At 40.8% G+C, this 13,979-nt stretch overlaps 1 protein-coding gene across 1 annotated transcript; it reads right to left on the reverse strand.

Moving 5' to 3' along the window:
* Window positions 1–944: 944 nt before the first annotated feature.
* LOC112543179 (surfactant protein C-like) lies at window positions 945–7,037 on the reverse strand. Its single transcript, XM_025177412.1, has 6 exons — window positions 6,990–7,037; window positions 6,055–6,192; window positions 4,791–4,928; window positions 3,595–3,711; window positions 1,981–2,097; window positions 945–1,013 (listed from the first exon to the last, which is right to left on the reverse strand). The coding sequence occupies exons 1-6, from the start codon at window positions 7,035–7,037 to the stop codon at window positions 945–947; spliced, it is 627 nt and encodes a 208-aa protein (XP_025033180.1).
* Between the last annotated feature and the right edge of the window lie 6,942 nt (window positions 7,038–13,979).

Consider the following 13,979-nt stretch of genomic DNA (forward strand, 5'->3'; position numbering starts at 1 on the left):
GACTTCAATTCCCAGAAATCCCCAGCCAGCCATGCAGAATTCTGGGAGTTGAAGTCCACTCATCTTAAAGTGGCCAAGTTTGGACAACACTGCCTTAAACAGTAAACAGGAAAATCAGAAACGTTGCCCAGGGATGGGCCCAAGCAGCCTACCTTCTGCTAAGCTGTACCATGGTTGGGTTTGGCATTATAACGATGTTATCTTCTATTATGCATATGAGATAAGCCAGCCTTTGTGTTTGTAGATCAGAGTATCTCAACTTCAGTGACCTTAAGGGGTGTGGACTTCAATTCCCAGAATTCCCCAGCCACATGCTGGCTGGGGAATTCTGGGAATTGAAGTCCGCCCATCTCAAAGTTGCTGAGGTTGAGAAAAACTGTTGTAGACCATGGTTTGCAGCATAGTGTTACTTTTGACTCCCAGCATTATGGCTTATTTAGGTTTTAGTGTGATGAACTTATATGTGGGGTTTATGATGTTGATAGTCGGCACAAGGATTGCTGATGCTGCTTCTCTTACTTAGCATCCTTCAGATGCACTTGACTTTCGTTACCCTGCTAGTTGAAGGGGATAGAATTGGCATCCAGCACATTTGGCAAGATGATGTGTGCTCCTCCAGACGCTGGGCTGGAAGTCCCATCATCCCCTACAAGTAGCCATGCCACATGCTATCCAACCCTGAGATTGTCCAGTTCACTCTACAAGCGGATAAACTAGAGGAAGCACTCATGTGGATCTCAAGATTGTCTTTTATTTGCCATCTTTAGGAATGAAATTCACCAGATTATTGCTAATGTCACTAGAGAGGGATCACTGAATGACAAGGATGCCCCTGTTCTTCTGGCAGTATCACCAATGTTTGGAATGTACTAAGATACCAAGAATTGTGGACTTTTATGTATAGGGAACAACCAAGGTACAGACACATGGAAGTATGAGGGCATTTAAAGCACTGTCAGGCAGATCTTCAAAATCAAAATCAAGCAGCTTAGCCGTTCTTCCTTCTGCTTCTTCTGCAAAAGAAGAAAATAATTATTGGAGCAAAGAAGTGCCTTTCTCTAAGATTGTGTTTCTTGCCCCAACAACCTTTCCGTAACTAAAACCACCCCTGAACTGGATGAGTCCATGGAAGAAAGACGATTCTACATGAAGGGAAGAATCAAGCAGGAGAGTCAGAGTCTGCTGATAGACTTTATCAGAACGCCAGAAGGGGGAAGTTCAACCTAATGACGATATAGCATTGAAAGAATTAAAAGCATCTCCAAGGCCCCATCCCCTTACTCTACTCACCAACATCAACTCCTAAATCCCAAGAATTAAGTCAACAACATGCCGATATAAAGGCCCAAAGTCAGAGAAACATAAACTAGGTATCTCCTGAGCCCAATATCCTTACAAGAAATATAGTCCAGGTCACGGTTCTAATAAAAATCCAGACGGAAGAATAGACAAAAATCTTACTTGCAAAGTTCCTCAGCTGAAGCCTAGCAAGTAACTTTTTTTTTTTTTTTTGGTGGCTTCTTATAATAGTCAGCTCTGCTGAAAACTGAGATATGCATCCTTTCCCTCATAAGATTAAGATAGGTTTATTTTCCCGTAGAAGGACTGAACAGGACACTAATGCTATCTAATGCTGATGTGATGAATGAGGTACTCCTTGCACAGGTATGGCATGAAGGATATTGGTTGCCACGACAACTTTCATCTGACTTGGTTGGTTGAAGGACAACTGCATATACGCTATGATCTGGAAGGTTCCAAACTGAGAAATCCTAGTCTAACTTCACAATGTGGCTTTCTTGTTCCTCAATTCTTCAGGCAAGTAGGGAAGAGATTATCTTGGATTATAAAGCATCGAAGCGTCTCTCCCCTTTTATCCACAGTACAGAGGTCTTGTTTCATCCCATCTATTATAAAATCTATGCACTACTAGATGGCTGTTTCCAGCAAGTACAGCATTCAAAGGCAGTGAAGTTTTACCTCAGCCCAGTAGATAGGAACATCACTACAAAGGATATTTATAGTTATTCCAAGAGTTGTGTGGTCAGCTAGTTTTCCCTTCTTGAAGCTGTAGACCATGCTGTTGCCTCCTGAGACCTTTATAAAACAAGGTGAAATGGCTTAGAAACAAATTGGTAGAATGCATTGGAACTTACTGTCAATGGCATAGAAATTTGCTTGTTTTTCATGATCCAGTTCCTTGACTTGGAAGACTCTTTTTGCAAAGGCCATGGATGAAAAATTTAAAAATAGTTGCTATGATAGCTCATATTGTTATATTTTCTCCAAAAATATTGGCGAAATCTCCCAATATTTCTCAACCCAGTGTAAAACTTACCCAAAACTGGACCATGCTTTTTTTTTAGATTTTTTAATACCGCCTTTACTATTTTTTTATAAATAACTCAAGACGGTGAACAAACCTAGTCCTCCTTCATCCTCCTATTTTCCCCACAACAACAACCCTGTGAGGTGAGTTGGGCTGAGAGAGAGGGATTGGCCCAAAGTCACCCAGCTGGCTTTCATGCCTAAGGTAGGACTAGAACTCAAGTCTCCTGCTTTCTAGCCTGGTGCCTTAATCACTAGCTCAGGACTGAATTGTTGGGTTCTTGATGTTCTCTCAGCTCACTTCTCTTCCTGCAGAGATTTCATTACCGGGCTAGGTAATATCAGTGCATAGAGGAGTGGAATTTGCTGGCTGTTTATATGGGGCAGGTTGTCCTACCAGCCTTTAATAAATCTATTAAAAGATCTATTTGGATATCATGACCTTGTGAGCTCAGCCACATCCACACGTATGAGAATCTAGATCTTGCAGAGAACAGTCAGCCAATTAGTAGGTGAACACACGGAACTATCAGCCAAATCGATGCTTGTTTGCTGTCCTCCCCAACTGCCCAGAACCTTTTGGGTTTCCACTGGGTGCATCCCTTCTTTTTCCAGCAATCACTAGAATCACCACCACCACCACATGTACATACCCCAGACAGTTCTAAACATGTATTTTGAACATTTGGTCTATTTCTTCACAAAAAGAAAATTGCTACCACCACACATACATACCCCAGATAGTTCTAATGATGTACTGTATTTTGAACATTTGGTAATTGTTTTATCTATCTATCTATCTATCTATCTATCTATCTATCTATCTATCTATCTATCTATCGTCTATCTATCTCTGTTTGAGGGGATGCTATGTAAGAAAAAGTTAATAGTAACAAATAGAAATGGATATATTGAAAAGTTTGCAAAGCTTCCCAGTTGCCATGGCAAGGATCTCCTTGCCTTTTAAACCCCTGTGACCTGAATGCTGACATACTAGCAGTTCTGCATTTGAGAATCTTCCCACCATGCCAGCATCCTGCTACAACTGGGAAGTGGCCTTTATGTTATGTGTGAATGTAATTAAACCAATTCCTACTATAGTGACTTGCCCAGGATCATTTATATGATGGGAATAAGCATATCTTCTTCTTGTGCATAGTAATCCCAGATGTCTATTGTTAAAATCCTGTATTCGGTTATCCCTTCTACGTTGCATTATCTGACAAACAGTGCAAGAAGTCATTCTCCCCATCACTTCTTTCTCACCTCTTCATCAAAATGTTCAATTCCCTGGGTGATTTCATTTAAACTGGGAACATCAACCAAATCCATTGCCACCACTGAGCATTGTTTTTGATCCTGAGTTCGGAAGCCAATCAGATGCTAGGAGCAAAAAAGAAGCAAAACCCACAGGATGCATTAAGGGATTCTGAGACTCTAAATGCTAGAAAAACATACAGAACAGGAGTTAGACAATGGAACTGACTACCCCAAGAGCTGGTGGACTCTCTTTCCCTGAATATTTTCAAGCAAAGGCTAGACAGCCATCTGCCAGTGATATTTTAATTTGGATTCCTGCACTGATGAGGACGTTGGACTCAATTTGTAGAAGTGGTCCCTCAACTCTGAAATTCTATTCAGAGTGTATTGCACCCCCTTGTGCTCCAAGTATATATTCAAAGCTGGTTCTGAATACCCAGCAAACTCAACATCTTAATGTACATCAGTGAAGTTACACAGATAGCTGGCTGAAAATTCTAGGATATGAACCCAATACATCAAAAGGACATCAGGCGAGAACAGATGACTTACGATGTCCAGAGTAAATTTCCCATTAGGCAGTACTGCAGTAAGGAAATTAGCCTCTGGTCTTAAGAAGGTCTTCCTTTTCAGATAGTAACATATGTTAGTTGATTTCCTTCAAATTGTAGTAAGCTTACTCTGCTATATCTAGAGACCCTTCTAGTTTATTCAGTAGAAGGACACCTTGAAGATCTGTCCCCAAATGCTTCCCTGATGGTGCCATTGCTCTTGAGACAAAAAGTGGGTCCCCCCTCCCCCATTGCTGAGTTGAAGTCCTTTCCACACATCTTTAAGCTGGCAGAAAACTATGCTGGCATGACATTTGCTGCCCATCTTGCCACTTTCTATTTTGCATTTATTGTTGTTCCCACTGACTGCCAGTTAACCTATTTCTCTCTAAACCTAACTAAATTTATGCATCTTTACAAAGCCTAAGAGAATGTATGTATCCTATAGCTGCCCTTGAACAATATCAGAATAAGGGGGAAACACTCTTTTAACACCAGGATGAAGCCAACATGGAGGCATGGCAGAAAAATGATATTGCCAGGGCAAGTTTGTGCCATGGTTAGAGGCAAGCTGGGAAAAGCCATTAAATTCCTCAATGGAAAAATAAAACTTCATGGGGGATATGGCAGTTGGTTTGGAATATTTCTTACATGTTTATAGTCATAGACAACAGTTGCTGCAGTCTTATTGGTCTTGATCAAAAATGCAGCCACACTTTCCTGGTTGTTCACCATCACAGTCCGCTCCACCGCCTCACCATCCTTTCCATTGCTGATGGTTCTGATTATCTGCACAGGAGATAAGACACAACTAGGAAGCCTATCTTGTGTATTCTTGGTTGTTTGCATAATTCATCTCGAAGGGCTCATTTGAACAGTCACTGTAAATTGGTTCTTTAAAAGCAAGCCAGAATTAAGAAGTAGGAGAACTATGATAAGAAGATATCATGGTAAAGTATAGGAGGAATCTCACACTGTCATGCATTGTAGCTCTGGATAGAGGGGAAAGGCTAATGACTAAAATATGTCTTCCAACTGTCCAAGATGCTTGTGAAAAAGTCTTCAGATTTTTACCATGTTCTAATATTGTGCCATTTCTCAAAAGTTTCTTTCCCCACAAAAGCTGCTTCAATTTTTGATACTTTATTCCAGCATTTCTCAACCATAGTAACTTTAAGATGTATGGACGTCAGCTCCCAGAATTCCCCAGCTAGCATGCTGGCTGGGGAATTCTGGGAGTTGAAGTCCACGCATCTTAAAATTGCCAAGGTTGAGAAACATTGCCTTATTCTCAGGATGCTTGAAACTTTTGATTCAAATATCTCCTGGTGGTATTTCAGTTCTTCCTTTATTGTTGTAGGTGACAGAACACCTACAACTTTTTTGTGTTACTACTTTTTTTTCCCTATTGAAATTTTCCTCTTGTGCAGCAGTCACCCTGAAAAACCCTGCCTCTCCATCTGGAACAGCCCTCTAGTATACGTAGACATGTTTACGTATACTTGGGTCACCTCGTGATCAAAGTCAGTGCAAGAGCTCTGCACCCCACGGATGAGAATTTTACCAACATCATCTTTATCTTGGAGGGGAGTGGAACAAAAAGCAGTTTGGGTGCTTCCATCAAATTGAGTGAGAGTTATTCAAAAACAGAAAAATGCCATGGCACTAGGTGAGACTCCTACTGGAGTGCATATAGGTCGGTGGGTACACTGGGAGTTTTTACCAGTGTCCTCTACTAACTATCTATTCCAGTTTTACCCTACTTAGCGTCATCCAGATGTGACGAGAATGCTACTCTCAGATTCCCTTGTCAGAATTTGGAGGGCAGCAGATTAATGCTTTATGGGTACTCCTTTACAAGAACTACAGTACTACAGTATAACTAAAGGGCTGAGTGTTTACGGGTCCCACTCACCTTTTCAGTGTGTTCCTGAGTAATATAAATTCCAATGAGAATTGCTGCAATAACCACTGCCGTCAGAAGCACCAGCACTGAGGAGATGAGGATCACTTGCTTCCTGTCTTTTGGAATCCTGGGGATAAACCTGTATGCCTGGGGAAAGAGTCAGCAACTTAGCTGGTAAACGGAAGGTCAGAAGAGTGTTATTCTGCCCACTCCCAAATTTCACCCATGTTCTTCCTCTTAGGTGGCCATTTACACAGGAAGCAAAAGAGGGCACCGACTTATGCTCACCCAACTTTTTAAATAAAAATTGAAGCCCATAATAACCTGAGCAAGGTGGGAAAATCTTTTCTTAATGCATAGTATTACCTGTTAACAGAAAATAAGGAATAATCCCTTAAAATAATGACCAGGTAGGAAGCCCAAGGGATGAACAAATTATCTTCCTTTTCAATAGAATAGAATATACGTAGCTCAGGGTTAAACTGTGGAGTCCTTGGTACTATCTTCCTTTTCATGTGCCCATCAGAAAGACAAGGACCTAAGAGTTATGAATATATTCATTGGAAGGTTCATTTGCTTTGACTGCTTATTCTCCACCCAACTGTTTTGGATAGATGGATGAGACTAAGGAATATAATTTTTCAGTAATGATAGTCAGCAGCTCTTTCTTACCTCTCTCCTTCCCACCACCCCACCAAAAATTTATGAATAAATTAATGCAAAGTAAGCAACTCAGTTAGAACAGAGAAGCCCATTCGCTTAATTAGCAACTGTATGACTTAAAAAAAAAAACAGCAGGTAATAGTGGTGGGACAACTGCTCAAGACTGCAAAGAGTGATTTTAGCAATAGCACTTTAATTTGCACTATTGTATTATTTATAACTTGCATCTGCCAAATACAGTTTTCAATTTGATCATCAAAACAAAAAATGAAACAACTTACTGGGAGTTCTGGTGCCGCGTTAGCCTCACAGTTTGTTTTGGAATTCATTCTGGTTGCCTGTGGAAGGAATATTTCTAAAGGTACCTTTAATTTACTTGTTTACTTTTATAGACAGACCTAAAGAGTTATGTGGGGTCAAAGGGTCTTGACAAAGTAACTGTGGGAAACATGATCACCACTCATTCTACCTGACCTGACATTTTACCTTCTTCAGCTAGAGGCAGAATGTCCATTTCACCTTCAAACAATTTGAAAGCAAAGCAAGAAAACCAGAACGCTCACATTTTTAAATGTCATTTAGTAGGCAATGAGGCAACAACTATGAAAAAATCCTCTAATTTGAGGGGGTGGTTTCTCTATGCCCCTGTTCTGTCATTAAAGGGCAACAAAGATAAAAGAAGGTGTTGGGACATACATTCAACCACACCTTTGAAACTACGTTGTCTACTTTGCGCACAGAAGCTCCAAACCATAACAGGTCTCTGCACATTTACTCAATTTCAAAAAAAAGAAACAAGAGATCAAACACAAACTATGTTGTTAAGATAAAGTTCATTCAGAATAGTGGCTATAACATGAATGAGGACCCTGTGGTTCTCCAGATGTTACTGATTAACATTCCTTCACCTTTAGCTCTGTAAGACCTAAGAGCTATAGACTCCCCATGCCCATGTTACCAATATCTGACAAAGAATTTATAGATCCAGTGTCACATATTTATTAAGTCATGAAGCCACAGGATGATCACGGCTGAATTTACGTAACACACTATTTGTGTGAATAGTCCAGAAATGAACTATTCACACGATGGGGAATTGTGTGTTGTGACTCCATTCTGAGTGGTTAATTCACAGTTTGGAATATTGTGTGAATCCATAAAATGAGTTTAATTGAGTAAACCATGGTACAGGTTCAGGGACGGTACAGGTACATGGGACGGCTCAGGGAGTTGGGGGTGGGCGGCACAGTCTTGTGCTGGTTCACCTCCTTTCTTCAGGGCCAATCCCAATCGGTGTTGATAGGGGGCGAGAGGTCCCATCCTCGGCCCCTCCTTTGTGGGGTGCCACAGGGTTCGGTTCTCTCTCGGCTCCTTTTCAACATCTACATGAAACCGCTGGGTGAGATCATCCATCACCATGGGATGAGGTATCATCAGTTTGCTGATGATACACAATTATACATCTCCATCCCAGGTGAAATGAGTGATGCCGTGACTGCCCTTTCTCGGTGTCTGGAGGCTGTAAGGGTCTGGATGGGGAGCAACAGGCTTCGGCTGAACCCTGGTAAGACGGAGTGGCTGTGGGTTAATGGCTCCTCTGTATCCGGGACTTTGTCATCTTTGGTGCTCGATGGGGTGGCACTACTCCAGACAGACCCAGTGCGTAATCTTGGGGTCCTCCTAGACTCACGGCTCCTGCTTGAAGAGCAGGTGGCAGCTGTGGCTGGGAAGGCCTTTGCACAGCTTCAGGTTGTGCATCAGTTACGCCCTTTCCTGGATCAGGATGCCCTTCGAACAGTCACTCATGCCCTTGTTATCTCCCAGATAGACTACTGCAATGCGCCCCATATGGGGCTACCCTTGAAGACTATCCAGAAGCTACAGCTGGTCCAGAATGCAGCTGCGCGGGCTATTTTTGGTGCCCCAAGAGGAGCCCATGTAACACCGTTGCTCCGCGAGCTGCACTGGGTACCAGTTTGCTTCCGGGTCCAATTCAAGGTGTTGGTTATTACCTTTAAAGCCCTACATGGCATGGGACCAGGTTACCTAAGGGACTGCCTCTCCCCTATGACTTCAACCCATCCCACCCGGTCACACAGAGAGGGCATGCTTTGGACCCCCTCAGTAAAAGAACTTCGATTAGCAGGGTCCAGAAGGTGGGCCTTCTCTGCGGTAGCCCCCGCCCTTTGGAACATTCTGCCCCTGGAGGTGTGATTGGCCCCCTCACTCCTGGCCTTCCGAAGGGCCCTGAAGACCTGGTTCTGCCACTTGGCCTGGGGTGGGGAGGGAATACTTCAAGCAGGGGGATGGCTAGCCCCATAGTGGCCAGCTCTCCGCAGCCTGATTTTCCATCTTCTTGGATCTTCCTTTTTTTAGTATTGTTTTAAATTTTGGATGTTTTATGTGTTTTAGATATATTTATAGTTTTAATGTTTTTTGTAAGTCGCCCAGAGTCCCCTATTGTGGGGGAGATGGGCGGGGGGAGAAATCCACTAAATAAAAATAAATACAGTGAGGCACAGGGAAGCATGCCATGTGTACAGAGCCAAGGGATGATTATAAAGGTAGGGAGAACCAAATTCCTTGAACTTCCCAGAAAAAAGAAGAATGCAAATGAAATTAATACATCACATTGTGACAATGACATGTGATAAGTTGTTTAGAAGTGTTTCCCCAACCATGCCTGTTCAAAATATGGAGAAAGAAGGTGTAATGATGATCCTGTTAACCTGTGGTTGATGTTTTGACTTTTATGGACCTAATTAAAAATCTACCCACTCATGCAACTGGTAAGTCTACATTTATGATGTGTGCTGCAATAAAAATGCCTCTCCTGTGAAATTGTGAAAGGAAGAACAATTTATGGACTGGTCACCCAAAATGCTACCTGCATGTAAGTTCAATGCAGGTATAATTCTGGTACTTCACCAGAGGATACACATATCTCAATTTTTCCATATGTTTATATCGACAACAGTCCTATTCTCTATGCAAATGCATACTGAACTTCTGTTTCTCCTTTCAATACATAGAAATAAAATTTTATCATGAGGGTCTTTTATCTGCCTCTCATGTCATGATTAATACAGACCCACGTGTGGCTTCTTTGGGCACTTTCTCTACTGAAGAGAGAACCAGTCAAGTTGTTTGTTTTTTTTAAATCTTCTCCTTTGGTTGTGAAATTTCACACTAAAACATATGCCACTTCTTTTTTTAATCGTTTTTATTAAAATATTTTACTCATATAATAAGAAGTACATTCAAAGGAAAAGAGTATAGTAAATGTGAGCGAAAAGAAAGGAAAAAGAGGGACAAAGAAAAAAGGAGATAGAAAAAAGAAAGAGAAAATAAAAGAACAGGAGTGCTGAGATTCATAGAGATGTTTTTGGGCACTGCCTGGGTTTATATCTATCCCATATTCTTGATATGGCACGTCTAATAAAGTAGCTTTTAAAATCCACATTAACTTTAACTTTATCGTACTGTAAATATCCATGCCATCCAAACCTCAGGCCATGGGCTTCTAACTCTAAAAGTCTTTTGTTTTTCAGCAACACCCATTCTTTCATCCAGACCAAACAACAAGCTGCAAAATACAATTTCAAATCTGGTAAACCCAATCCCCTGTTTCCTTTGCATCTTGTAACACTTTATATTTAGCTCATGGTTTTTTCCCCTTGCCATACAAATTTAGATGTATCTTTTTGCCATTGCTTAAATGGTACATCAATTGTCAAAACAGGTATTGTCTAAAACAAAAACATCATTCTAGGCAAAACATTCATTTTTATCACAGAAATTCTCCCCAACAGTGACAATTTTAATTTCTCCTATCTTAACATGTCCTCCTTACTTTCGTTCCATGTCTTAGCATACTTATTTTGAAATAACATACAATTCATATTTGTCATAATAATACCCAAGTATTTTACTTTTTTCTCAATCTTAAGACCAGTTTTCTCCATCAACTCTATTTGATCTTCTATTTTCCAATTTTTTGTTAACATTTTCATCGTCTGATTATTAATCTTAAAACCTGCTAGCATACCAAAGTCCTTTAATTTTCCCATTAATCTTTCTACTCCCTCTAACAGATCCTCCAAAACTACCACCAGGTCATCCGCAAATGTCCTTAACTTACGTTTTTTTTTTATCTTTACTCCCACAATTCTCTCATCTTGTCTTATGTCTCTATTTAGTAGCTCAAGAACTAAAATGAACAAGAGTGGAGCCAGCGGGCATCCTTGCTTGTCCCTTTTTGAATCTCACAAGGTTTTGTTAATTCTCCATTAACAATTATTTGTGCTTCCTGTGAGGTATAAATCAATCTTACCCATTTAATAAAATTGTCTTCAAAGTTCATATCTTCTAGAACGCTAAACAAGAAAGTCCAGTTCAAATTATCAAAGGCCTTCTCTGCATCTAAGAAGATCAATGCAGCTTGTTTTTCATTGTGCTGCTCCAAATACTCCAGAATATTCAACACATTTCTAATGTTATCTCATAATTGTCTTTTAGGTAAAAACCCACATTGATCTTCTTAACTAAAGTCCTGTAAAATTATTTTCAACCTTTCAGCCAAAATAATTGTAAACATAGTTATTCAATAAAGACATTAGTCGATAATTTCTTGTTAAAGTCAGGTCCTGGCCCTCTTTAGGTATTAAGGCTATATTGGCCTCTTTCCAGCTGTCAGGAACCTTTCCATTCTGGAAAATAATATTCTTCATTTGTTGCAAAGGTTGTAAAAGTTCATCCTCAAAACATTTATAATGAGAGGCTGGCAGACCATCTGGACCAGATGCCACTTCTCCTTTGGCAGAAAACTCTCAGCCTTGCACTCTGGCATTGCTGCGGTGCTGTTAATTTTACGAGTTGGGTAACTTGGTCTGGTTTTGCTAGTTCGATGATATTTTCTCTGAAACTGGAACAAAGTTTGTTTTTGTGCGCTGCTCAGTTCCGTAGGGTTGTGAATTGTCCCCTTCCCTCCCCCTGCCTCCCACAACTGAGTTACAAGGGTTCTGATCCTGCTGCTGATTTAGACTACTGTATATTCTCCTCTCCCCCTGCAGCTGCCATTTGTGAAAAGTATCTGGCTGCAAAAATACCAGCATGCTACTCTTTTACTATCATTGTAAGATTTCAAATGGAGGAAAGGCAGCTTTGCAGCCAGAAAGTTTATTCTCATAGCAACCGCTTAGATTTTTTTTTTCCAACCAACCATGGAAATGCCAACCAAACAAACTAAAAACATGAAGAGGAAGAGGATGGCAGCAGTTTATTTTATTTTCCTTTTGTGTAGGGTGGGGATTTTTGTCGCTCCAAAGTCTGCAACAGCTCAGGGAACGGGGCGCAGATTTAATGACATTTTTTGCCCTTTCTCACTGGTCCACTGGAGGCAAGCACTGATCAGATCATGGTATTCTCTGTATGGACTCAGTGTTTAAAAGTAAGCAGAAAAGAAGGTATCTGCAGGCCAATTTGGAAATTGTCAGAGTGTGGAAATACCCATAATATCCTTTGTTTTTGGTTTAGCATGATATTCACAAAAGTATTAATAACTACGCTTTGTTCTGGGAACGTAAAGTACAATTTGAACCACAGCTTTGGTGGCCTGTGGTAATGTTCTCATTGGCTGCAATTAGTAAAAAAAAGTCAGCTTTTTTGTCGCTAGTGTAAAATTAGCTGTGGCCAACACTCTTAGGAAAACCCGAACCAAATTTTGGGGCTTGGCATAATGTTAACTTTAGCCATGATGTTTTAGAAAAGGTTAAATTAATCTTGCATGGCCTGGTGTAGCTGTGGCTAGTATACTTAGAAAAAGAAATTGAACGAGTTTATAATTTCTGATGTACTGTTAAAGCTCAACATTATGCTTAAAAATAGAAAACTAGTTGTGCTAGTTAGTTGTGGCCACTGATGTTAGAATAACTTAAACAGGCTTCTACGTACAGCACATAATCTTAAAAAGAGTTGAACAAGGGTAAGGTATAATGTTACCCATGGCTCTCATACTTAGAATAAGTTGTGCAAAGTTGCACTCACTGGCTTAAATTTTGCTGTGGTGAATATCCTTAGCAAATTTTGATTCAGTTTTTGAGGCTGGGTTTCAGTTAGCCAAGGCTGATTCGTGAGCTGCAGCTTACAAAAGCTTGTGCCTTTTAATAAAATGTGTTAATCAGAGAATGTGTGGCCAGACCTGTTCTGATTCTATAGCCAGGTAAAACACTTTTATTCACTCTCCGAGGCAGAGCTGTACAAAAACAGCATTCATAAGCAACTCCCTTTCTGATTCTTATTTTTAAGATGCTTTGCAGTTAAAAAAAAGTTTTATTTCCAAGAATACCTGTGAAACCCAGAGAGGACTCATTGGCATTCAAATGAAAGTAAAAGCAGAGAGGACTGACCGCTAACGTCTTGGTTCAGATGGATCCACAGAAAAGAGACCACGGGAAGCTGAGGACGTGATGAACTCACAGGGAATTGGAGCAAGCCATAAAAGGTAACCTGAGCTATTTCTCACCTGAGGGTTCTGCGGTTGGCCATGTCCTCCGTGACCACTATTTTATGACAGCATCCCTCCATCATTCTTCCAAATTCCCAAAGGACCCCAAAACACTTCCTGCCTCTAACCAAGGAAAAGCAGATATGCCTTTCATATGAGCAGGTTCCCCAAGGGGTGTACACCTGGCCACCCAAGGTTAACTTTATAGTTTCACTATGTCCCTACCTGAAAGGCAATTGTATTTTATCGAAGCACAGGAAGAGACCTTGAGCTAAAGTAGAGCAACTTCAGAGAAGACCTGACTATCAAAAACTTATCAGCCATCCCCAGATGACTTTTTCTCTCTCTTAGGCACTGACATAAAATAGGTTCACTTGGAAGTAAATATTTTCATTGGGCAAATTGCCATGCAGATTTGGGGCATCATCCACCTTCTCATTATCCTGCAACTTGTCACACCTGGCTGCATGGAGATAGGTAAGGCTACAGGTAAAGCTCTCTTCTCAGCCACCTCGTTCATCCCTGGTGCAACTCCTTCTGTATCTTGGAGTTTAGGTAACAGCAGAAAAATAGAAGGGTTGCAGAGGACTGAGAATTGTGCAGTGATTTTATTGCATGTTTCATTCATTTCTCATCTTGGAGCACTGAGAACGTTTTTGGGATAGCGTGCTGTGCAAACAAGGATAATTGGGTTAGCTGAAGAAAGCCTAGTGAGAAAGTGTTTCATGCAAACCCATTTAAACAGGTCAGTGACAAACCAAACATC

The sequence above is a fragment of the Python bivittatus genome, unplaced genomic scaffold (assembly GCF_059951505.1).
Source record: "Python bivittatus isolate LINGU-HERP-01145 unplaced genomic scaffold, Pbiv_v1 ctg000320_np1212, whole genome shotgun sequence".
In the NCBI taxonomy this organism is placed as follows: Eukaryota; Metazoa; Chordata; class Lepidosauria; order Squamata; family Pythonidae; genus Python; species Python bivittatus.